The following is a 26,787-nucleotide window of genomic DNA, read 5'->3' as shown; positions in this document are numbered from 1 at the left end:
GAGAGTTAGAGAGGCTAGATGCGTTTGAAGAAAGATAGTGAAACTTGAAGGGGTTCAGAAAAGATTTACAAGGATGTTGCCAGTGTTAGAGGGTTTGAGCTACAGGGAGGGGCTGAAAAGGCTGGGGCATTTTTCCCTGCAGTGTCAGAGGCTGAGGGGTGACCATAAGCTCATGAGAGGCACGGATAGAGTGAACAGCCAAGGGTAGGGATGTCCAAAACTGAGGGGCATAGGTTTAAGGTGAGAGGGGAAAGATATAAAAGGGACCTGAGGGGCAACATTTTCATGCAGAGGGTGATGCCTGTATGGAATGAGCTGCCAGAGGAAGTGGTGGAGGCTGGTACAATTACAACATTTAAAAGGCATCTAGATGGGTACATGAATAGGATAGGTTTAGAGGGATATGGGCAAAATGTTGGCAATTATGACTAGATTAATTCAGAATATCCGATCGGCAGGGAGGAGTTGGACCAAAGGGTTTGTTTCCATGTTGTATATCTCTATGACTCTAGGAGGTAGATCGATTTTTGACATATTGAGGTGGTGAGGGCTATGATCAGCTGACATGAAAAATGAGTCGAGGCCTGGGGTAGATCAGCCATGATCTTGTTGACGGTTGTGACCATAAGATACGGGAGCAGAATCAGGCCATTCAGCCCATTGTGTCTGCTCTGCCATTGCGAGCATCATTGATATGTTTCTCCAACCCCAATTCTCCTGGTAACCCGGGGAGCTAACTGACCCTCTCCCATTTCTGATGTTTGCATGCTTCTTGAATAACGCACAAAACGTCCAGGCCAGGTTTTGTTGCTTCAGTTCGAAATATTTATTTCAGTAACATTTCAGAAACTTTTAATTTCAAACAATGGAAGAGTCTTAGCCCCGTCAAGGCTAGCAAAGGCTGAGTAAGATAATTCACAGCTAAATAGTGAACTCTGCACAGAACATTTAAACCCCTCTGACTAAAGGCAATAATGATACTGACGTCTGCGGATGGCCATTTTATGGCGACTCTGTTTCTATAGCAACAGACACACACAGAGAAAACAAAGCGAATGGAATAGATGGAAAATATCCAAAAATGAAGTAAAAAAAAACTTTAAACAAAAAGAAAATAAAAATAAACAAAGCTGAAATGTATTCAGAATGGAACCAAAATGTATGAGGTATTCTGATGGCTGGCTTTTTTCAACTGCATTCTTAGATTTTTGTTTAAAAAATGAAATAAATTTAAAATAATGTATTAGAATTCTAGATTTTTCACATATTTCCTTCAAAGTAAAAAAAAATTCAAGAATTAAAAAGCGCTTAAAGCATTTTCCTAAACAGTACATTTAGACTCTGCATAATATCTTATAGATTTCAAACACTGAAATATTCTCTTCAACGCACCAAATTTACACAATAGACAAGCATAAACAGAAAGAAACTCCGCATTATTCTCCAAAACCAGTTGGGTGTTGAAGCAACTTCTTTACACCTGCTACACACAAAGGACCAGTCTATTTCAAAACATAGACATCTGTGATTGGGACCAGGCAATTGGTTCCTCCTTTAACCAAAGTTTTAAAAATACTTAAATAACATTAAATAGCAGATTGTAAAATACTGACACACTGCATACAACAGAAACATTGTACACAATGCGCCGAGATAGATGAAAACAAAATCTATCTTCGTTTCAGGAAAGACTCCGGTTTCTTTAATTATTAAAAGCTTCTCTAAATATTAATTACAGCTTTCGGGGCAACTTTGTACAAAAGCGTTCAGGATAGAGTAAAACAAAGATAACAAACGACAAAACAGCAAAAAAACTCTCAGCGATTTTCTCAATTCCCTTCCTTCCATTTCCTTTTAGAGAAAGAAAATATTGGTCGCTCAGGAACAGTAGGGTTTGGAACCTCTCTGCAGCACAATTAAATAATCTCTTCAAATATTAAAGGAACTCTAGATATCAATTATGTTAACAATTATTGTTGCATTTTAGTTTTCCTTTTCAGGTGTCAGTGGGAGGGGGACCACCCTCTCTAAACATTGACCCTCCCATTCACACCCTCTTTTCCCCCAACCCTGGACATCCCCCCCCCCCCACCCCGTGGTAATTACATAGCACCAGTGATTCGAAAACGACATGTGAATAACGACAATAAAACACAAGAATGTGAGCACCAATTCCAGACAATGAGAGGTAGAAAAAAATCACCCCACGAAGTTCATTCCACTAGCACCATGTCAAAATCACTAGAACATCGGACATAATGTCCTTTATCACTTGGTTACCCCATGCCTGGGTCTGACCAATTAGTTCAGGCGTTTGGTGGCTGAGAGCAAAACATTGGAATCAGTTCACACCTCGAATGAAGTGTCACAGATTTAGGGAATTTCAACGACTCTTGATAGTTCCTCTATTTTCTCCCTTCACTATTGCACTTTGGAGATTGCTTAGTAGGCAATGCAGGTCACCAGCTATATCGACTACATGCAATCAACTTTTCTGAGTATCCCAGAACTTTGGGACTGCTGAACAGAATGCTGGCTAAGCCACTACAAATCAATTTTGTTTTTTTTTAATCCCCCCCACCTCTCCCTCTCTCTCTCTCTCTCTTTAAAATGGATCTTCCGCAGCCCAGTTAGACCCATTCCTCCAAATATAACAGCCTACACACTCTCGGGCTTTAGGGTGAAAATCTTCAATTCTAGTTGCTTTAGGCTAAACTCTCCCCCAGGAAACAGGTCCTCTTTATGTTTCTTTATAGTTTTTTTTTCTGTTTTAAAAAAGCCATTGGGCAGCCTTCTCTGATGGGTAATGTGATATTTCACACATCATGTCAGCAACTCCTTGAGTTTTATTTGAATACACAGTAAAGGATAACTACGCTCTGATGTGGGTTAAAGATGGTCTATCTCAGAGAAAGCAGACAGGCCCAACCTCAAGGTGGTAATGTAGTCCAGGTTTTGGTTGTGGTAAGTTATAAATACCAACTATTGGCAACTGGTTGGGATCCTGGGTGTGAAACAGGAAGTGCGTCTGGTGCCATCGTCCATCTTTGATCTGAAAGGCAACACCGACGGAAGCAAAAGCTGTCATCGTGGTTTATTTATAGCTGCGATAAAAAGCCGCGTGCTTGCGTAAATTTAAAAAATGCACTTCAATCTCTCCCACCCCCTCTTCTTGTCCCTAATGTGACAAGGGGCAGCATGATGGCTCAGTGGTTAGAACTGCTGCCTCACGGTGCCAGGGACCCGGGTTTGATTCAACCCTCAGGCGACTCTCTGTGTGGAGTTTGCACATTTTCCCCATGTCTGCGTGGGTTTCCTCCGGGTGCTCCGGTTTCCTCCCACAGTCCAAAGACATGCATGTTAGGGTGGATTGGCCGTGGGAGATTATGCAGGCTAGTGGGTTAGCCATAGGAAATAGAGATAGGGTAAGAGGTCAGTCTGGGTGGGATGCTCTTCGGAGGGTTGGTGTGGACTTGATGGGCTGAATGGCCTGCTTCCACACTGTTCCTTAAAAAAAATTACCTCTTTGACTCAGCTTCTGGTCAACAGCTCTAATGTCTTTATAGGTGGATCAGTGTTAAATTGGGACACAATGCTGTCCTTGTGAAGCACCTTGAAATGTTTCAAGGCTAAAAGGGGCTGTACAAAAGTAAAGTTGTTTTTAAGCTTTCTTCTCTGTTGCCATTGAGCTGGTGCGGCCTTGCTCCCCATCCATCGACCTTCCCACTTTGTGCTTTCCACTTTTCCCGGCCCCTGCACTTGTTTGACAGTTGTCATGGTATCGTGAAACTTGACAGGGTGCAGAACAGATTTACAAGGATGTTGCCAGGGTTGGAGGGTTTGAGCTTTAGGGAGGGTCTACATAGGCTGGGGCTATTTTCTCTGGAGTGCCGGAGGCTGAGGGGTGACCTTATAGAGGTTTATAAAATCATGAGGGGCAGGGATAGGGTGAATAGTCAAGTCTTTACTCCAGGGTGGGGGGAGTCCAAAACTACAGGGCTTGGGTTTAAGGTGAGAGGGGAAAGATTTAAAAGCACTTGAGGGTGTACCTTTTTCACGCAGAGGGTGGTGTGTGTATGGAATGAGCTGCCAGAGGAAGTGGTGGAGGCTGGTACATTTACAACATTTAAAAGGCATCTGGATGGGTACATGAGATAACAAGGTGTAGAGCTGGATGAACACAGCAGACCAAGCAGCATCAGAGGAGCAGGAAAGCTGATGTTTTGGGCCTAGACCCTTCTTCAGAAATGGGCCCCAACGTCAGCCTTCCTGCTCCTCTGATGCTGCTTGGCCTGCTGTGTTCATCCAGCTCTACACCTTGTTATCTCAGATTCTCCAGCATCTGTAGTTCCTACTATCTCTGGAGGGTACATGAGCAGGAAGAGATATGGGCCAAATGCTGGCAAAGGGACTAGATTAACTCAGGATATCTGGTCAGCAGGGATGAGTTGGGCTGAAGAGCCTGCTTCCGTGCTGTACGGGTCTATGACTCTATATCCCCAACTTCTCCCAGCTCCAATGGAAAGCTCACTGGCTGTCGGGAATGTTAACACTTGCTCTGGCTGTGAATCCCTTGGCCCACTGAGTGTTTCCAGAGTGGAAAATGTGAGGACCAAAAAAGAACTCTTTGAATTATCTCAATGGGTCTGTACTTGGAATCATCAGGGCATTTACCACACAGAAGAAGGGAATTTGGCCCTTTGAGTGCATCCAGCTCTTTGTATGGTGCCCCATTCCTTTCACTCTGCGAGTTGTTTGGGTCTGGAATGCACGGCCTTGAAACGTAGTGGAGGCAGGTTCAGCTCAAGAGGGACACTGGATGGTTATTTGGACGGAAATAATGAGCTAGGGTACGGGGAGAAAACAGGAGGTTGGCACTTTTCAAGGACAGGTGCTGGCACAATGGGCTGAGTGGTCTCCTCTGTGCTGTAACAATTCTGCGATCTACTCCATTTCCCCCCTTCAAGCTTTATCCCCCTAGTCATACAGTCACAGAGGCATACAGCACAGAAACAGACCGTTTGGTCCAACTCCTCCATGCTGGCCAAGTTTCCCAAACTAAACAAGTCCCAGTTGCCTGCATTTGGCCCATATCCCTCTAAACCTTTTCTTTCCATGTACCTGTCCAAATGTCTTTTAAATGTAGTAACCGTACCTGCATCTGCCGCTTCCTCTGGCAGCTCATTTCCACATGCGAACCATCCTCTGCATGGAAAAGTTTCCCCTTAGTCTTTCTCGTTTCACCTTAAAAATATTTCCTTAACCGCCCTTCCAATGCCTGGCAAAACCACGGCTAGCACCATCCAGAAGGGTAGAAAGGTCTTTACCTGACAGTTGTCTACCACCACCTTGGGTTCCAGCTGTCCTCCTGCCTCCAGCACCAACCCGCTCCAGGCTTTGAACTTGACGGCCTGTTTGAAGGGTTTGCTCGAAGTCCCATCTGTCCAGATTGGCACATTGAGGCAGTGAATGGTGATGTGTTGCACCGCCTCCGAGCTGAGCAAGTGTAAAAAGTTCATCTGGACCCGTCCCACTGAAAACTCCAACTGAAAGCAAAGAGTCGGGAGAAAGCCGTCACATTCGGAGCATCAGGTTCAAATCCCGCCACAGCAGATGGTGGAAACTGAATTCAAGAAAGGATTTGGAGTTAAGGGTCTAACGACGACCATGAAACCATTGTTGATTGTCGGGAAAGAAAAAAGACCCCATCTGGTTCACTAATGTCCTAGAGGGAGGAACTCTGTCATCCTTATCAGTTCTGGCCTACATGTGACTCCAGGCCCACAGCAAGGTGGTCAGCTCTTAGCTGCCCTCTGGGTAAAACATACTGGCTTGACCAGCCATAGCCACATCCTATGATTGAATCTCCCTCTCAAAGCCTGTCCCACCATCTACAAGGCACAAGTCAGGAGTGTGGTGGAATACTCTCCAACTGCCCTGAATGGATGCAGCTCTTACAACATGTCAGTGGCTCAGTGGTTAGCACTGCTGCCTCTCAGTGCCAGGGAACCTGGCTTCGATTCCACCCTTGGGCGACTGTCCTTATGGAGTTTACACATTCTCCCTGTGTCTGCGTGGGTTTCCTCCCACAGCCCGAAGATGTGCAGGTTAGGGTGGACTGGCCACAGGGTTACAGGGACAGGGTAGGGCGTGGGGGTCTTGGTGGGATGCTCTTCGGAGGGCTGCTGTAGACGTGATGGGCTGAGTGGCCCTCTCCCATACTGTAGGGGCTCTGATTTGAGAAGCTTGACACCATCCAGGAAAATCAGCTCACTTGACAGGTATCCACTCCCTCCCCCACTGACGCTCAGTCACAGCAGGGTGTACCATCTACAAAATGCCCTGCAGAAATTCACCAAATATCCTCAGACAGCACCTTCCAAACCCACAACCACTTCCATCTAGAAGGACAAGGGCGTCAGACACATGGGAACACCACCCCCTGCAAGTTCCCCTGCGAGCCACTCACCATCCTGACTTGGAAATATATCACCGTTCCTTCACTGTCACTGGGTCAAAATCCTGGAATTCCCTCCCTAAGGGCATTGTGGGTCAACCCACAGCAAATGGACTGCAGCGGTTCAAGAAGGCAGCTCACCCCCACCTTCTCAAGGGGGCAACTAAGGACGGGCAATAAATGTTGGCCCAGCCAGGGACACCCATGTCCCATAAATAAATTTTTAAAATGGCTGAAAATCTGAAATAAAGACACGGAAAAAAAAAAAACTTCCCGTCTGGTATATTTCCCCTCCTTTGAATACCTTAGTCTCCATCCCGTTTCACTGTCGAAGTGCAGCTGGTCAACCTTCTATACCTTTAGTTTCAGAACATTTATGGGCACAGTATGAGGCCACTTGGCCTGTTGTCTCTGTGCCAGCTGAGAACCGAGCCATCTAGGTCCATCTGGTTTTTCACCATTTGGTCTCTAGCTCTGGCTCTCGAGGGGCCAAAGTGTTCTGCCTTGAGTCTCCACTTATGGCCCATTTGCATTCCCTGTCGCTCTGTTCGAACAATTATTTTCTCAATAAATCTCTTGCGACTCCTGTCCTAACACAGAGGCCCCTTTTCGTTATTGTTCCACCCTCTCGTGTCTCACCTGTTTAAAGTCCCATTGGGTAGAAACATAGCAGTAGGCCATTCGGCCCTTCGAGCCTGCCAATCAGTATGATCATGGCTGACCACCCAACTTATCCCAGTTTTGATCTAAGAACATCGTGATGCAATATTAATGCATCCTTCTCCTAAAATACCACCCATGCATTCCCTCCATTTTCTCTTTATTTACCTTCTAAGAAGGTTTTCAGCAAAATAGAACTTATCTTTGTGAGTATTAGCGATAGGTACAATTCAGTATCATGCATTCTCTGCTTGGACCATGTAAGGCAAAGGGTTTGCACATTTGCCCATAACAGCAGCGTTTTGAGTTCACTCTTTGAATTGGTCAGCTCCTCCATCCAAAGGCTCACGGCCTTTTGTGGGATGTGGGTGTCGCTGTCTGGGCCCAGCATTTATTGCCCATCTTCAGTTGCGCCCTTGACAAGGTGGTGTTGAACCACTGTAGTCCATCAGGTGTAGCTACCCCTACAGCGCTGTTAGGGACAGAGTTTCTGGATTTTGACCCAGCGACACTGAAGGACCGGTGATATATTTCCAAGTCCAGGACAGTGAGTAATTAATTGAACAAATTAGAACGGTTGGATTTGAACCCACATCCCAAGAACATTAACCCAGGTCTCTAATTGACTTAAAAACCAATTCTGAGGAAGGGTCATCGAACCCGAAACGTTAACTCTGATTTTTTCTTCACAGATGCTGCCAGACCTGCTGAGCTTTTCCAGCAACTTCTGTTCTTGCCTCTAGTTTATTTGCCTGGTGACATTAACACTACACTATGTTACTGGACTAGTAATGCCTAACCCTAAACCTGTAAAAGTAATTTCAAATCCTAACTTTATAAGAACATTTTGATTAATTAAATAACCTGGAGTAAAAAAAGAAGTTGCATAGATAACAGTGCTGATTAAATTAGGGTCTAGACCCGAAACGTCAGCCTTCCTGCTCCTCTGATGCTGCTTGGCCTGCTGTGTTCATCCAGCTCTACACCTTGTTATCTCAGATTCTTCAGCATCTGCAGTTCCTACTATCTCTGATTAAATTACTGCCTTGCAACATATGTATATCAGGTTCACAAATGTCCTTTAGGAAAGGAAGTTTGTTGTACTTACCCAATCTGGCCTACATGTGACTCCAGACCCACAGCAATGTGGATGGTTTTCAGTTATTGCTGAAATAACTGAGCAAGACACACTGTTGTGATCTAAGATGGTAATTGGTCTCAATGTTTCAATGTTACGCAACAAATACTGGAATTACCATGAATCAGAGGACGGCTGAGAGTCATTACTGCAGAATTCCGGGAGACATCACCACAGTCATTTGACTGTACACCAGGTCAGAGAGAACCTGGTGACAAGGTGTGGTTAAACCTGAAATGCTACAGTCTACTGTACTCGCTGCTCACAACGTGGTCTCCTCTACATTGGGGAAACGAAGCGTAGACTGGGCGACCGCTTTGCAGAACATCTACGTTCTGCTCGCAAAAATGACCCTGAACTACCTGTTGCCTCCCACTTTAACGCACCACCCTGCTCCCTGGCCAACATCTCTGTCTCTGGCTTGCTGCAGTGTTCCAGTGAAGCCCAATGCAAGCTGGAGGAACAACACCTCATTTTCCGCTTGGGGACCCTACAGCCCTCCGGACTCAAAATTGAGTTCAATAATTTTAGGGCCTAAACTCTCCCATGTCCCAGCCCCCCGCCCCACACACCAGGCCTTGTTACCACATAGCCTGCCACTACACACCCCCTGTTGTTAGTCACTAATAGTCCCCATTAACAACTATTCTGGATTTTGACCCAGCGACACTGAAGGAACGGTGATATATTTCCAAGTCCAGGACGGTGAGTAATTAATTGAACAAAATTAGAACGGTTGGATTTGAACCCACATCCCAAGAACATTAACCCAGGTCTCTAATTTACTTAAAAACCAGCCTGATCGTTAGCAACTCCTTTGTCTGTCCAACTGCTCTTCTCTCTCTTGGGCTCTATCCTTTACCTTATCGTCTACTCCCTACCCCATCCCCCTCCTTATCTCCTGCACATACACCGACGTTTTCCAAGCTACCATCAATTCTGAGGAAGGGTCACCGGACTCAAAACGTTAACTCTGTTTTTTCCCTCACAGATGCTGCAAGACCTGCTGAGCTTTTCCAGCAACTTCTGTTTTTATTGATATAAATACTAGAAGTGTTGCTTCAACTGTGCAGAAGTGCTGTTGACCCAATAGGTCCATAAAGCACACACACTCCCACAGTTAGGCAATAGTTGCAATAACAACTGCATAACTTTTCATAAGGTATTTGCTGCAACCAAAGTTACAGCTGACGCACAAAGTTTGACCTGCAACTATGGAGCAAACCCAAACATTATTGAGGTTAAAGTTACATTTACCATACTTTAAAGGAGCACAATTAGACACAGGAACTGACCATTTGACCCATCCAAGCTATGCTAGCTCTTAGAACGAACAGTCCAATTTAGTCCCGCATCCTAATCCTTTTCCCTTAACCCAGCAAATTAGGACAGCAATCGTATTTTATGAAGCATTTGAAGTTAGTAAAATGCCCTGAAGTGCTCAAAGGATGTTATCCAACAAAATTTATCACTGAGCCACAGGGAGAGACGTTATGGGCAGATGGCCAAAGGTTTTGTTACTGAGGCAGGCTTTAAGGACTACCTTAAAGAAGGAAAGAGAGGCCAGAAAAATTTACAAGGATGTTGCTGGGTTTGGAGGGTTTGAGCTTTAGGGAGAGGCTGAAATAGGCTGGGGCTATTTTCCCTGGAGCGTCGGAGGCTGAGGGGTGACCTTATAGAGGTTTATAAAATCATGAGGGGGATGGATAGGGTGAATAGTCAAGGTCTTTACCCCAGGGTGGGGGAGTCCAAACCTAGAGGGGCATAGGTTTAAGGTGAGAGGGAAAAGATATAAAAGGGACCTAAGAGGTAACTGTTTCACGCAGAGGGTGGTGCGTGTATGGAATGAGCTGCCAGAGGAAGTGGTGGAGGCTGGTACAATTACAACATTTAAAAGCGTCTGGATGGGAACATGAATAGGAAGGATTTAGAGGAATATGGGCCAAATGTGGGAAAATAGGACTAGATTAATTTAGGACATCAGGTTGGCTCTGACGAGTTGGACAGAAGGGTCTGTTTCTGTGCTGCAGAACTCTGTGACTCTATGAGATGTGCAGAGGTTTAGAGTTCTGGAGCTTGGGAGTTCAGCAGCTGAAGGCACAGCCCCTGGTAGGAGAGTGATTAAAATTGGAAGGCTCGGGAGACCAGATTTGGAGGAAGGCAGAAATCTTGTAGGGTTGTAGGGCTGGGGAAGATGAGGGGTGAGGCAATGGTGGGATCTGAAAACCATCGTAACCTTACAGAAAAGGAGCTGCCTAAACTGGAGTGAGTGTAGGTCAGAGATGATGAGGGTGGGGAATATAGGGGAATGGGAGTTGCTCTGAGTCAGGATAGGGGTTTACTGTGTTTTAGGGTCACCTGCAAAGGGGGGGTGGGGGTAAGGGTGGGGATAGAATCAGGAAGAATAGCTGGGAGTGATTCGGAATGGTTGAAGCTGGAGGAGGTGCGGTATTAGACAAGGGAATCAGCAGCTGGGGCAGGGGCTGAGTCAAAAGCAAACTCCAGTGATGTTATGAACAAAAACAGAAGTTGCTGGAAAAGCTCAGCAGGTCTGGCAGCGTCTGTGAAGGCGAAATCAGAGTTAACGTTTCGAGTTTGGTGATCCTTCCTCAGAACCAGTCACCGGACCTGAAACGTTAACTCTGTTTTTTCCCTTCACAGATGCTGCCAGACCTGCTGAGCTTTTCCAGCAACTTCTGTTTTTGTTCCCGACTTACAGCATCCGCATTTCTTTCGGTTTTTATGCAGTGATGTTATGGAGGTTTTGGCCTCTGGGTGAACATTAGTTGGAGACAGCTTTAAGGAGAGCGATGGAATTGGAAGCTAGGGTTCCCAGCTTGAGGCAGGGACTGAAGGTTAGGCCTTCCCACTATCGGTTACGGCAAACAGAAACACAGAAACTAGGAGTGGGCCATTCAGCCCTTCGAGTCTGCTGTGCCATTCTGTATGATCATGCCTGAGCTTGCTCTAATCCTGGGCTGGGTGCAAGCAGTGAAGACAATTTCTGAAGAATGATGGGATCCACAGAGGTGGAGGGGAGGGACAGCTGGGCGCAGAGCATGTATACACAAAAACTGATGGCGCATCTTCGGAGGACATTGTCGAGGGCAGGAATGGGAAACAGAACGAAGCCTTGAAGGACACCAGAGGCAAAAGGGAAAGATAAAGTTGCCACAGTCTTATCGAGAGCAGAGGGCTAACCCTCTCATTAGACAGCGACGCGACTGGTGGTGGGTTAACCTGAGGGTCAGCAAGCCTCAGGCGAGGGGAGTGGTTGAAAAGGAGAGTCCTTCGTGGTAACCTCAGCTGGTGATGGGAACTGAACCCATGCTGTTACGGTCACTCTGCATCCAGCCAGAAACAGGAAGGGGAGCCATTGCAAATGGTTCTCTGGCTCAGGTCGATGAGTTGCCCAAAAGCCAGTAGTCTAGTGGTAGTTTTGCAAACCCAGTCAATACTCTAGGGTTGGGTGTTCAACTCTCAGCGTGGCGACACTAGAATCAATAGAACACCAGATCAACGGTGGATTGGCTCTTAACAGCCCTCTGTACAGTGACGCCCAGGAACAAATAATTTAATAAAACAAAGCAGCATATGCCCTCAAGCTTACAGAACTACACAATAAAACCAGTGCCAAAGTGACAGCTCTAATATTTGCTGTGCTTAACTGAATAGCACAGGATGAGCTCAGATTTAATGTGTTAGTTACAGTATTTATTTGCCAGGATTTACATAGTTACAGGTTGAGCCCCGGGTTTAAACTGATGTGTTTGTGCCACCCCTAACTACATAAAGTAATATATTTGTTTCAAGATTCTACAGAACTATTTGCCAATAGGGACAAGGTTAAAGCAATCATCACAATATTTGTTGTGCAACCACATGCAGTTGTTTATTCAATAACATGGAGAGTTATTCAAACTTTTACTGTTTGGAAATGCAGAAACAAGAGGCTTTCGTTTCAGTCCTCCTGAACTCGCTGAACATTTCGGTAACCTGTGCCCCAGCCTCACTTTCCCATCCTGCTTTTCCTTTGATATCCTTCCCCCTGCCCAGAATCTACTCATCTCAGTCTTGAAAATCCCCGGTATCTCTCACTCACTTTTTCGGAGGAGATGTTAGATGAGGGCTCACAGCAGGGTGTGAAAGATCGCGAGGCCGCCACTTTGCAGAAGAACAGGGGCCACGCTTCCTGATGTTCTGGGCAATATTAATCCCTCAATCAACAACGCAAAAAGTAGGTTTCCTGGCAATTATCATGTTGCCGTTTGTGGAAGCTTTCTGCTTGCTGTGATGATGGGCTTTGAACCCATTCCATTGGCTGTGAAGTGCTTTAAGACACCTGGTTGTGGTGAAAGGTGCTACATAAATGTAGCCTTTCTTTCTGGGGTCACGAATTGCAGCTTTCCAATGGCTGGTGAAATTTCCAAGAGCTGGCTGATTTCACTGACGCCCCCAACCCTTCCCACTCAGCTCCACTTTGAATTTTATTCTCCTGGTATCATTCCAGACTCCTCTCCAAGCCAAGGCAATGGTTTCCCTCCATTCTGCCTGTTGAATCTCTACATCATTTGAAATCAGATCGCATCCTCAATGCTTTAAACTCGAGGAAGTGAGAATCCAATTAGCGCACCTCATCCTCACTACTGAAGCCAAGCCAGGCACAGTTGGTGGTACCCCTGCCATTGACAGAAACTCAGGGTCTGAGGCCCACTTTCGGAGCAAGGCCAAACAGGTCAATTATCACCCTGTACGTCCTCCCAGTACACATGCCAACAGCAGGCAGTAAAGTCCAGAGAGTTTTCAGGCTGACCACATGGTGCCAAGAAAATTGGAGTCTCTCCCATCACTATCCACATCTGCATTCGTCAACTTGCATGGTTCACGTATGTACCCACAGCAACTCAACTTCCACAAGGGGCTAGTCCCTTGGAAGGTGTTTGATAAGGCACCACATAATAAGAGCCCATAACGTTAGGGGTAGCATGCTAGCATGGATAGAGGATTGGCTAACAAATGGAAGACAGAGAGTTGGGACAAAGGGGTATTTTCAGGGTGGCAACCGATGGAGAGCCACAGGGATCAGGGCTGGGGCCACTGTTACTAACAACATACCTGAATGACTTGCATGAGGAAAGTGAATGTACCACAGCCAATTTTGCAGATGACGCAAAAATAGGATGGAATGAGAAAAACAGAAATTGCCCGTGGGTTAATGTTTCAAACCTGGCGACTCTTCATCAGATCTCTGCTTTCTTGCTACAGATGCTGCTAGACCTGTTGAGCTTTTCCAGCAACTTCTGTTTTTGGTGCCAGACACCTGCAGAGTTTCACCAGCGATTTCTGGCTTCCTTTCAGATTTCCAGCATCCCCAGTTCTTGTTTTGTTTTAGTGCATCTGTGGAATTCTTTACCGCAGAGGGCTGTTGAGGCTGGGTCATTAAGTATATTCAAGGCTGAGATAGGCAGGTTTTTAATCAGAAAGGGGCAAGGGCAAGAAAGTGGAGTGGAGGATGATCAGATCAGCTGTGATCTCATTGAATGGCAGAGCAAGCTCAATGGGCTGAATGGCCTTCTTCTGCTCCTATCTTATGGATGACCAGTGCACGCACAGCTTCAAGATGACTGTAGACCTGGGGTTTCCAGGTACAGGCTGGAGTATCATATACACACTGGATCAGATCGACAACTGAGTCTGCACTTTAACAGGGGTTTCAGCTGTCTGGGTGCAAGAGAGGTTCTGTGATAGAAACTGAAAGAACTGCAAATGTAGGTACTCAGAAACAAAACCAGAAACTGCTGGAAAAGCTCGGCAGGTCTGGCAGTATGTGTGGAGAGAAATCAGAGTTAACATTTCGGTGCACATTACACAACCCCAAACAAAAACAGAAGTTGCTGGAAAAGCTCAGCAGGTCTGGCAGTATCTGTGGAGAGAAATCAGAGTTAACATTTTGGGTCCGGTGAGCCTTCCTCAGAACGGAGGATGTCTGTTCAAGTGCTCTTCTCTCTCTTTGGGCTCTATCCCCACCTATCATGTACACAACACCCCCTTCCCTCACCCTATCTTCTGCACATAAACCGACACTTTCCCAGCTACCCTCCGTTCTGAGGAAGGCTCACCGGACCCAAAATGTTAACTCTGATTTCTCTCCACAGATACTGCCAGACCTGCTGAGCTTTTCCAGCAACTTCTGTTTTTGTTTGGGGTCGTGTAATGTGCACCGAAATGTTAACTCTGATTTCTCTCCACAGATACTGCCAGACCTGCCGAGCTTTTCCAGCAACTTCTGTTTTTGTTTGGGGTTGTGTAACGCGCACCGAAACGGCCCATAGATGCACATACACCATGTCTTCTGTAAGGCAGTTAAGTTTTGTTGTCCTTTTCGCTTAAAGCCATCAAAACCGACAGAAGTATTTTAGAGAAATTTGCAAAAGTCTCCAGTTGCACTATCAGCCTGATTGATGGTGCTGCCTTTAGCCTCAGCACTGCCACCTGGAGTACCTGACCAGTACTGCCGCTTCAAACAGCAACCTTTCGGCTCCAAATCACATTCACGGTTTCAGATTGTGAAATACAAAAAGCTCTAGTTGCTGCTGTCTCTAGCACCTGGCAGTGAGCCCAGGAGCCTGGCTGAAAGTATTGTTGAACATGTCGTTGAACCTTGTCCTCTTACATTCATTAGGACCGGTGCAAGAACACCCTATTCCAGAAAAACCACCACAACCATGTTGCATGGTGGCTCAGTGGTTAGCACTGCTGCCTCGCAGTGCCAGGGACCTGGGTTCAATCCCACCCTCAGGCAACTCTGTGTGGAGTTTGCACATTCTCCCTGTGTCTGTGCAGGTTTCCTCCCACAGTCCAAAGATGTGCAGGTTAGGGTGGATTGGCCATGCTAAATTGCCTGATGTGTCTTGGTGGGATGCTCTGAGAGTCAGTGTGGACTTGTTGGGCCAAAGGGCCTGTTTCCACACTACAGAGATTCTATGAAATTTCAGTGGTGTTGACTGACTGAACTAGGACCCTCTCCTGCTGCAGTTTAGCTTTCTGCAGTGTTTTGAAATGCTGGCATTCTTGCTTTTTGTCCTGACGAAAAGATTTCCAGCACCAGTTCAGTTGGAGATCCCAGTGCCCTAATCCTAAAGCTACACAAATCCCACATCTCCCAGGATGCAGACCTGTAAAGAGTAACAGTCAATAAAATGCATGGGACAGTCATAGGGAGCAGTAATAGGCCACTCAGCCCCTCTGTTCTATTCGATTATTCAATGAGATCATTGCTGATCTGTGAGTTAATTTCAAATGGGACCTCATATAACTTTGCTTCACAAAAATCTATCAGTCTCAGATTCAACATCAGTTACCATTTGTGGAACAGAGTTCCAAATTTCTATCATCCTTTGTGTGATGTGGTCTTTCCTAATTCCATTCCTGAAAGAATTGGCTCTAAATATTTGCCTCTTCCAGTTAGTACGAGACTGTCTAACCAGCATAAATAGTTTCTATTTACCCTACGTATTCCCTCCAATATTGTTGAAAATTTCAATCAGATCAGCTTCTAACTTTTATCGGGAATACAGAGTTAGTGTTGGGCTGTTGTGGCACAGTGGTTATTGTCCCTACCTCTGGACTGGAAGCCCCAGCTTTAGGTCCCACCTGTCCCAGAGGTGTGTGACAACATCTTGGAACAGGATGATGAGAAAATATTGACAATGCTACTTTTGTGGAATTGCTCCTGACCCGTGGAGTCCGGGTAGCATTCCTGTGAATCTATGCCACTACCTCTTCCTGAAGGTGCAGTGCCCAGATCTGCTCAGAGTGACTCAGCAGCTCAGGGCAGTGTCTGTGAAGAGAGAAACAGAGCTTACTTCGCTCTGATGGAAAGGGCTCGGACCTGAAATGTTTACCCCGTCTCCTTCTTCCATAGACACTTCCAGGCCTACTCCACTTTTCCAGGTTTTATCTCCATTGTGCTTTGACAGCGGCAGCTTTTAATGACTGCTCCTGCACCAGGGGACACAAATCCATCCATGGAGCTTCAATCAAAACTGAGGTCAAGGTGCGAAGGCATATTCTGCAATGGGTGGATAGCTTTGGGAGAAAAGGCTGGGCCAGCTAGGCCCGTTTCATTTGGCACTTAGAACATTCAGAGGTGACACAGAAACATAGACGACAGGAGCAGGAGTGAGCCACTTGTGATTCCTCCATTCATTATGTTCATCGCTAATCATTGAGTTCAATACACCAATCCTGCTCCCCACCATATCCCCGATCCCTTTAGACACAACAGCTATATCTACCTCCTCCTTGAAAACACACAATAATTTGTCCTGACCGCTGTCTGTGGTACAGAATTCCACAGGATCACCCGCTCTTTGGGTGAAGACATCTCTCCTCGTCTCAGTCCTGAAATGTTTACCCTTTATCGTTTAAACTATGACCCCTGGTTCTAGGCTACCCCCTCCATCAGGAACATCCTTCCTGCATCTAACCTGTTAGAATTTTGTAGGTTTCTATGAGGTCCCTTAATTGAAACATGTAAGATCCTGAGGAAATCTGACCAGGCGGATGTGGAGAGGATGCTCTGTATTGTGGGAGAATCCAGAGCCAGGGCTCGTAGACTGAAAATAGGGGTCCACCCATTTAAGACAGAGTTGAGGAAAAACAGTTCTCTCAGAGGGCTGTGAACCTTTGGAATTCTCTTCCTCCAAAAGCAGAGAATGCAGAATCTTTAAATATTTTTAAGGCAGTGGTAATAGATTGTGAGGAAGGCTCACTCGACCTGAAAGGTTAATTCTGATTTCTCTCCACAGATGCTGTTGGACTGTTGAGATTTTCCAGCAACTTCTGTTTTTGTTTCCGATTTACAGCATCCGAGTTCTTTCGGTTTTTATGGAGATAGATTCTCGATGACCAAGGGGATGGAAGATTATCAGGGATATGCAGGAATGTTCAGTTGAGGTTAAAATCAGATCAGCCATGGAACGGGAGAGAAGGTGTGAAGGGCTGACTGGTGTTCAGCGGGTCCGGTGACCTTTCATCAGAACTGAGGAAGGGTCACCAGACCCGAAATGTTAACTCTGCTTTTTCCTTCACAGACGCTGCCAGACCTGCTGAGCTTTTCCAGCAATTTCTGTTTTGTTTCCTGATTCATCCGCAGTTCTTTTTTTTTTACACCTGTTCATTGTTGGTATGTATTGTGTCTTTTAGTCTTTCTGAATCTGGATAGTTGACTCAATCCAGGAAAAGGTGTAGGTTTAATCTGTTATCAGCTCTCTCTAGCCAGACATTCAGATTAAATATGCAGGCTTGAACAAAACTGTGTTGATTGTTAAAGTTAGGAAACCAATACTGTAGCCTTACCTTGGAGACAGTGATGGGTTTGAGACAGGTCTGCCCACCACTTGTGAAGTTACAAATCACTTCGACTGTATCCGAGGTGCAGCCGAGGTTAGGATCAATCCAGTAAGTGCCTAAAGAACCAATACAAGAGAAAGGCTAGATCCCGACTCTTTGGAGGAGACTGAGAGAAACTGCACTGTTCAGATCATCAAGTCAACGGGCTCTGAGCTGGGAGCTAACTTGTGTCATCTGACAAAAATCACCCGCAATAAATTGTGACCAGGACTGTACTGCATACATACTGGGCACTCATTCAGTTGGAGTTTGGTCACACTATTGTCCAGACAGTCTGAGACACTGACCGTTGGTCAGTCAGAGAGAGTGGACATTGCAGACCAGCCGGTGTGAGAGACGGGATGCTACTGTCTGATCAGCCCAAGAGGGTAGGCTTATCTACCAGTTAGTCCGAGAGAATGGGCACTATTGTCTGATCAGTCTGTGGGGGTGGAAGCTGTGGAACGGTCAGAATGGACATTACAGACTGGTCAGTCTGACGGGGTGGACACTGTACAGAGGTTGGCTGCTGGGCTTGTCTGGGAATGGGGAGAGGGAATTGAAAACACAAAGTTAACAGAAAGCAGGTGCTGTCCCTGTGTTAGAATCCTCCCTCTGCTGACCATTTGGGTGCAGTTTGACTAGAGGATGTGAACGGAAATCTCCAAACCTCAGCATTATCCCCGACTGCTTCAAGCAAGCAGAGACGTTGCTGAGTTTCTCCAGTGCTTTCTGCATTAGTATCAGATTTCCAGCATCCACAGTATTTTGTTTTCATTCTGTTAGCACTGGGGCACTGCCTCCACATGAAGCCACTGTGTTTGTGGAGGATCTTAGCTGCGAATTACTGAAGGATTTGGACTCACCATCGTTCATTCTCTGCTCACAGTTCATGAGATCATGGCAGACACGAGCTGGATTGTCTCTGGTTCCCAGCGGATTCTTAATGCTGTGGATAAGATTACTGAGGTAGTGTAGGGTCTTAAAGATCTCCGCTCCCTGGTCAAGCAAAGGTACATCTGAATTCTGATAGTTCTGCATGAGAAAAACAGGGGTCACTTCTAACCATTAATGGCAAAGATTACTTCAGTGGTTTGTTTTATGATGGGCTATGTTACAGGAATTCTCAAAAATACGGGTCCAGCTGGTCAGGGTTTGGGTGAGGAGTGTTACAGTTACCTCGGTCCTGAGTGCAGTTTTCGATTCGATCAACGCTTGCAGAGCTGCGCCTAGCTCCTCGTGTTTCTGAAGATGATAAATGTCAGAAAATAAGAACATGCTTCAGCCTCAAACCAGGGAGGAGTGGGGTGGTGGTGGGGGTGGAGATGGAGCGGAAAGCTCTTACAGAGGGGCTAGTCCAGGGGCGATGGGCCAAACAGCCAACATCCCACGCTCTGTGAAGTGCTGAGGCTACTTTCGTGGTGGCCTTGCCCACTGGAGCCTCCACCCCTGGTTGAGGAGTCAAGAACCTGGCAGGGAGGAGCCACCATCCGAGGGTAAGTGGATAGTGTCATAGAGTCACACAGCATGGAAACAGACCCTTCGGTCCAACCAGTCCATGCCAACCATAATCCCAAACCAGACTAGTCCCACCTGCCTGCTCCTGGCCCATATCCCTCCAAACCTTTCCTATCTATATATCCGTCCAAATGTCCTTTAAATGTTGTAATTGTACCCACATCCGCCACTTCCTAAGGAAGCTCATTCCACACACAAACCACCCTCTGTGTAAAAAATTTGCCCCCTCATGTCTTTTTAAAATCTCTCTCAAATGTGCCCCCTAATCTTGAAATTCTCCATCCTAGGGAAAAGACAACTACCATCAACTTTATCTATACTTCTCATTATTTTATAAACTTCTATCAGGTCAGCTCTCAACCTCCTACGCTCCAGTGAAAAAAGTCCCAGCCAATCCAGCCTTTCCTTATAACTCAAATCTTTCATACCTGGCAACATCCTGGTAAATCTCTTCCGAACCCTCTCCAGCTTGGTAATATCCTTCCTATAACTGGGCGACCAGAACTGGACACAGTATTCCAGAAGAGGCCTCACCAATGTCCTGTACAACCTCAACATAACATCCCAAGTCCTATAGTCAAAGGACTGAGCAATGAAGGCAAGTGTGCCAAACGCCTTTTTAACCATCCTGCGTATATGTGACACAAACTTTAAAGAATTATGCACCTGAACCCCTCGGTCCCTTTGTTCTACAACACTACCCATTAAGTGTATAAGCCCTGTTGGACCAAAATGCAATACCTCTCATTTATCCAGATTTAACTCCATCCGCTGTTTTTCAGCCCATTGACCAAGTTGATCAAGATCTCTCTGTAATCTTAGAAAATCTTCTTCACTGTCTACTATGCCACCAATTTTGGTGTCATCCGCAAACTTACTAACCATGCCTTCTATAATCTCATCCAAATGATTTCTATAAATGACAAACAAAACAGGACCCAGAACCGATCCCTGTGGAACATCACTGGTCACAGGCCTCCAGACTGAAAAACAACCCTCCATCATTACTCTGTCTCCTGCTGTTAAGCCAATTATGTATCCAATTGGCAAGCTCACCCTAAATCCCATGTGACCTAACTTTAATAATTAGCCTGCCTTGCAGAACCTTATCAAAGGCTTTGCCAAAATCCAAATAAACAATGTCTACTGCTCTGCCCTCATCAATCTTTTTGGTAACTTCCTCAAAAAACTTATTCAAGTTTGTGAGACACAATTTTCCTCGCACAAAACCATGCTGACTATTTCTAATCAACTTTTGCCTCTCTAAATGTCCAGAAATCCTGTCTTTTATAATCACCTCCAGCAATTTACCCACAACCAAAGACAGACTCACAGGTCTATAGGTCCCCGGTTTCTCCTTATAAACTTTCTTAAACCAAGGTACAACATGAGCCACCCTCCAGCCATCAGGCACCTCACCCGTAGTTATAGATGATGGAAATATTTCTGCAAGGGGTCTCATAATTTCCTCCCTTACTTCCCACAATGTTCTGGGATATATTAGATCAGTTCCCAGAGATTTATCCACCTTTATATTCTCTAAAACCTCCCGAAAGTCCTCTTCTAAAATGTGAACTGTTTTTAAAATATCAAAGTTTATTTCTCTGCATTCTCCTAGATTTCATTTCTTTCTCCACAGCATAAACTGATGCAAAATATTCATTTAGTATCTCTCCCAGCTCCTGGGGTTCAATACAAAGATGACTTCCTTGATCTTTAAGAGGCCCTACCCTCTCTCTAATTACCCTCTTGCTCTTGACGTATTTGTAGAATCTTTTTAGGAAGAATATTCTTACACCAGAGAGGGTTCAGAAGAGATGTACCAGGATGTTACCAGGTATGGAGGGATTGAGGCATAGGAAGAGATTAAATAGGCAGGGACTTTTTTCCCGATGAGCGTAGGAGGTTGAGGGATGACCTTATAAAGGTTTATAAAATCACTGGGGGTAAAGATAAGACGAATAGCCAAGGTCTTTTCCCTAGGATAGGGGAGTTGAAAAGTAGAGGGGCATAGGTTTAAGGTGAGGGGGGTAAGATTTAAAAGGGACCTGAGGGGCAACGTTTTCACACAGAGGGTGGTGCGTATGTGGAATGAACTGCCAGAGGAAGTGGTAAATGCAGGTACAATTACAGCATTTAAAAGAAATTTGGACAGGTACATGGATATGAAAGGTTTAGAGGGATATGGGTCAAACGCAAGCAAATGGAACTAGTTTCATTTGGGAAACCTGGTCAGCATGGATGAGTTGGACTGAAGGGTCTTTTACTGTGCTATTTGACACTATGACTCCCCTTGATTGGTGCAATATGTAAAAATGTTGCAAATATTTCTCATGAGAAACATGAAGCAGCTAAAGGATGGGATGGATCAGAGAGGATGGGACTGTTCTCTGTAGAGAATAGGTTGACAGGAGATCTGATCAAGGTGTTCCTAAACATGGGGAGCTCTGGGCAAACTTGAGAGGGAGAAACTGATCCCACTAGTGGAAAAAGCAAAAGATGAAGCCACAGATTTAAGGTATTTAGCAACAGTAGCAACACCAGCAAAACCTCTTCCACAGAATGAGTGGGATGCATTTCCCGAGAATGGGATTGGGGCTGATTCATTCAAAAGGGGATGGGACAATTATCTGAAATAGACGATTATGAAGGGTTACATGGAGAAGGCAGGGGAATTGCTCCTTCAGCTAGCACGGACACCAGGGGCCAAATGGCTTCCTTCTGTGATACCATTCTATCTATGACTCTGTGGTGGGTACAAAGCCACCTGGCTGCCCAAAGGAAACATAAGCAAGAGAAAGGCCATTTCGCCCTGCGAGCCTACCCCACCATTCAATACGATCATGGCTGATCATGCAACTTGGTCCCCCTTTCCTGCTTTCTCGCCCCTACACTTTGATCCCTTCAGGCTTAAGATCTATACCTAACTCCTTCTTGAAGACATTCAATGCTTCAGCCTCAACTGCTTTCTGTGACTTGTATCCACAGAGGCTCAGCAGAGTAACAGACCACTTGATTGACGGATATAAGATGCTTAGGGGTTGTGACAGGTTGGATGGGAAAGGATGTTTCCTCTTATGGGAATATCTAGGACCATTCAAGAACTACATAGTTAAGCATGTGAAACGCCATAGCATACGAGGCTACGGGGCAAGTGCTGGTGACTGACATTACAATAGAATAGATGCTTGATGATTAGCATGGACACGATGGGCAGAAGGGCATCTTTCCAGGCTGCTACAAACTCTGTAACTCCAGAACTAGGGCTCACTGTTTTCCACAGGCTCACCTGCTCTCTGGATGAAGAAATTTGTAACAACGCAACATTCTGCGCAAGGCATTGCTGCAGCAATAGCCATCACTATAAAACCATAAGACGTCAGAGCAGAAGTAGCAGAATGATCCCACAGTTCATTGAGATCCTGGTTCATTCGATCATCCTTAAGTTTACTTTCTTGCCTTTTCCATACAACCCTTCATTCCCTTCCTGATCAAACATCTCAGCCTTGAAATATACTTAACAACCCAGCCTTGACAGCGCTCTGCAGTAAAGAGTTCCACAGGTTCAGTTCCCTCCGACAGAAGAAATTCTTCCTCGTCTCTGAGTTAAATGTGTGGACCCCTTACTCTGAGATGATACCCTCTGGTTTTAGACTCTCGCACAAGGGGAAATGACTTCTTCGCATCTCCCCCTGTCAAGTCCCCCAAGCATTTATTTCACTAAGCTACCAGCAGTCTGTGGCTGTCAACTAATGCGGAGCGCATGGGTTACGTAACTGTTTTTGAACTTTAAAAAAAATACTTACGAGTGTGACTTGAATTCCAGGAGGACCCTGTTGAAAAGATCAGAAGTGAGCTAATCAACCAGTGAATACTGCAGTTTTGTTTTTTTTGGAATGGATCGTTTGGGACTTCAGTGTTTTTGTACTAAGTACACTGACCACAAAGGGTTTTAAAACATGAAATGATGTTGTCGCATTGCTGACAGCTTTCTCGAGGTAAAGTGAAAATGTAGAAACTCACCGGTGGTCCAGGAGGTCCTCGTGGGCCGACAGGACCCTAAAGAGAAATTAATCATAGAACCATCAAATTATGCAGGACAGGCCCTTTGGCCCATCAGGTCTGTACCACCAGAGCAACACTCAGTCTATACTAGCCCCACTTTCCAGCACTAAGCTAAAAGCCTTGAATGTTAGGACTTTTCAAGTGTTCATCTGAGTACATATGGAAGGTTTCCCGCCTTAGTTACCCACCCAAATGATCAAGTATCCCAACACTTTACGTAAGAACGTAAGAAATAGGAGCAGAAGTAGGCCCTTCGAACCCACTCCGCCATTCAATAAGATCATGGCCGATCTTTTCATGGCCTCAGCTCCACTTACCCACTCTCTCACCATAACCCTTAATTCCTTCACTGTTCAAAAATCTATCTTTGCCTTCAAAACATGCAATGAGGAAGCCTCAACTGCTTCACTGGGCAGGGAATTCCACAGATTCACAACCCTTTGGGTGAAGAGGTTCCTCCTCAATTCAGTCCTAAATCTGCTCTCCCTCATTTTGAGGCTGTGCCCCCTCGTTCTAGGTCCACCCACCAGTGGAAACATGCTCCCTGCTTCTATCTTATCTATTCCCTTCACAATTTTATATGTTTCTATAAGATCCCACTTACTTTTCTAAATTCCAATGAATATATTTTACAGTATAAAGTCCAACTAAAGACAATTCCACTATAAATATAAAAATAGATATGGCTGGAGAAACTCAGCAGGCCTGGCAGCATCGGTAGAGAGAGAAACAGAGTTGATACTTTGGGCCCTGTGAGTGGCTTGGGGAAGAGGTACTGGAGAGACAGCAGTGTAGATTCACCAGAATGATACCTGGATACCAGGGATTAGGATAGATTCCACAAAAACAGCATTGTCAATATTTTCTTATCAACCTGTTCAGAGATGCTATGACACCCCACTGGAGCAGGTGGGACCTAATGCTGGGGTTTCGAGTCCAGAGGTAGGGAGACTACCACTATGTTACAACAACCCAATGGTGATTCCATAGTCCCGAAAAAGTTAAAAGGTGATTTGATTGAAATTTTCAAAATATTGGGGGAAATAGATAGGGCGAACAGAGAGCAACTATTTACGCTGATTACAGAGTCTCGTACTACATGGAAAAGGCAAAAATTTTGAGCCAACACTTTCAAGAATGTAATTAGGAAAGAACGCATGACATAGAGGGTGATAGAAATCTGGAACTCTCTTCCACAAATGGTAACTGATGTTGAATCTGAGACTGATAGATTGAGTTCTGAGGAAGGATCACCAGACCCGAAATGTTAACTTGGATTTTTCTTCACAGACGTTGCCAGACCTAACACAGTGTGGAGCTGGAGGAACACAGCAGGCCAGGCAGCATCAGAGGAGCAGGAAAGTTGACATTTCGGGTCAGGACCCTTCTTCAGAAATGGCCCCATTTCTGAAGAAGGGTCCCGACCTGAAACGTCAACCTTCCTGCTCCTCTGATGCTGCCTGGCCTGCTGTGTTCCTCCAGCTCCACACTGTGTTATCTCTGAATCCAGCATCTGCAGTTCTTACTATCTCTGTTGCCAGACCTGCTGATTTTTCCAGCAACTAAGGAAATTTGGCATGTCCTTAAGACCCTCGCCAACTTTTACAGATGCACCATAGAAAACATTCTATCCGGATGCTTGGTATGGCAACTGCTCCGCTCAGGACCGTTAGAAACTACAGAAAGTTGTGTGCACAGCCCAGACCATCACACAAGCCAACCTCCCAACCAGTAACTCCATTTACACAGCTCGCTGCCGTGGAAAGGCTGCCAACATCATCAAAGACCCCTCCCACCCCGGTTATACTCTCTTCCAGCCTCTTCTGTCAGGCAGAAGGTACATAGGCTTCAACACATGTACACACAGGTTCAAGAACAGCTTCTTCTCTGCTGTTATTAGACTGATGAATGGACCTCTCTAATTTCAAATCTAATGTTGATCTTGCTTTGTGCACTTCCTACCTGAACTCACTTATCACCATCTCACCTACCTTCCCCAGCCCCACCCCTCCTCTATTTATTTCTGAGCTCCCTTCCCCCTCCCCATTTCTGATGAAGGGTCCCGACCCGAAACATCAACTTTCCTGCTCCTCTGAAGCTGCCTGGCCTGCTGTGTTCCTCCAGCTCCAAAACCGTGTAATCAGCATATATGCCTCACTCTGTCTAAGCACCCTATGATCGCTGTGTCCTTGTTTGCTGTGATCTGCCTGTATTACTTGCAAAACAAAACTTTTCACTGTATTTAGGTACACGTGACCACAATAAGTGAAATCAAATCAATAGATGTTGGGGAGATGGAACAGGGTGCTGTTCATGTGAGAAATGACACCGTGTTTCAGAATGATGTTTCCAAGAGGTAGTGTACAGGTGAGAAATTCAGAGAGCATTGCCATGGACACATCTAGGTTGGTGGTGCAGGAGAGGGAAGAAGAGGCCATCTGGATGATCCTAGGTGGCTACAGTTAGATAGATAAGAAGATAACTAGCTTGGGAACAGTCCCATCCCAGCTGGGATGACATTGGAGAGATGCCGGAGACCAATGGTCCTGCGTGACCACAAAAAAAGGTGTACATAGTTGACGAATGATGAGCTTAGAGGGGTTTATACGAGACATCATGGATGGCTTTGACAAGAAAGATTATGGTAGGGCATAAATCTGATCTGGGGGAGGGGGATGTCGGGCATTTCAACGATGGGGAGATGACAACATATTCATGGAGTTTGGAGAGGGAAAGTTGGTGGGGATGGTGGGGGGTGGGTGGTGGGGGCGGTAGGGAGTGGAAATTGCAGATGGAGAAGCAGTTTGCAAGGATTGGTGGGTTGAGCGGTGGAGCAACAGTGACCAATTTGAAGGCTGGGAGAGCAATGACAGAGGGGAGAGAGAGAGACATGGAGAAAGTTAGCGAACACAGCAGCTATGCTCTCCGAGACAACGCGTCCGCAGCACGTTCATGGGGGCTAGGGCCGAGGGAGCAGGAGGTGGCTCTGACACAAGGCTACACACAGTTGTTAAATCACATTTACTAGGTCACTGGCTCCAAACCCCACCACGGCTGCAAAACAGTGACCCAACTTAAAGTCCACTTCAGTCTGAAGAAAGAGCGTTGGGGAAAACCTCACCTTGGGTCCTTGTGGTCCCTGACATCCAGCCGTGGAACAAGGAAGGTAAAAAAAAAGATAATGATTAGAAAACCACAGTCCACTGTTGATTTTTAATCAATAATTATTCGTTTCATGGTTTGTTAGCAGGCAGATGTTCTTGGTCAGTTCAGCTCCACTTCACCTTCGTTACAGAGTTAGTCACAACTTTGGACAAATATGGACGAATGATCTGCAAAATTTCATCATCTTGGTTTTAATACTTGGGAGTTTCATGGAATATCCCCTGACCCACTACCCACTGCACAGCTGCTTAACGCCCCCCTCCCTCCAATACATTGTTGTCTGACACTGCCGTTTCCCCCACACCCCCCAGCATTGCTGCCTGAGTCCCCCTAACTGCATTGCTACCTGAGCATCCACCCCCTTCCCCACTGCATTGCTACCTGCACCCCC

At 45.7% G+C, this 26,787-nt stretch overlaps 1 protein-coding gene across 1 annotated transcript in view; it reads right to left on the bottom strand.

The window, feature by feature from the left end:
* Nucleotides 1-802: 802 nt before the first annotated feature.
* Nucleotides 803-26,787, bottom strand: part of col27a1b (collagen, type XXVII, alpha 1b) — an 80,277-nt gene continuing 54,292 nt past the window's right edge. The window contains exons 15-22 of the mRNA XM_048613404.1: nt 26,353-26,370; nt 23,190-23,225; nt 22,973-22,999; nt 18,828-18,893; nt 18,515-18,683; nt 17,616-17,725; nt 5,328-5,546; nt 803-3,052 (exon numbers count right to left, since the gene is read on the bottom strand). Coding sequence (XP_048469361.1) covers nt 2,906-3,052; nt 5,328-5,546; nt 17,616-17,725; nt 18,515-18,683; nt 18,828-18,893; nt 22,973-22,999; nt 23,190-23,225; nt 26,353-26,370 — 792 coding nt within the window. The 3' untranslated portion in view covers nt 803-2,905. The remainder of the gene's footprint in view (nt 3,053-5,327; nt 5,547-17,615; nt 17,726-18,514; nt 18,684-18,827; nt 18,894-22,972; nt 23,000-23,189; nt 23,226-26,352; nt 26,371-26,787) is intronic.

Source organism: Rhincodon typus, chromosome 28, assembly GCF_021869965.1.
Source record: "Rhincodon typus isolate 14 chromosome 28, sRhiTyp1.1, whole genome shotgun sequence".
Classification (NCBI taxonomy): Eukaryota; Metazoa; Chordata; class Chondrichthyes; order Orectolobiformes; family Rhincodontidae; genus Rhincodon; species Rhincodon typus.
This window is presented reverse-complemented; position numbering and strand designations above follow the sequence as displayed.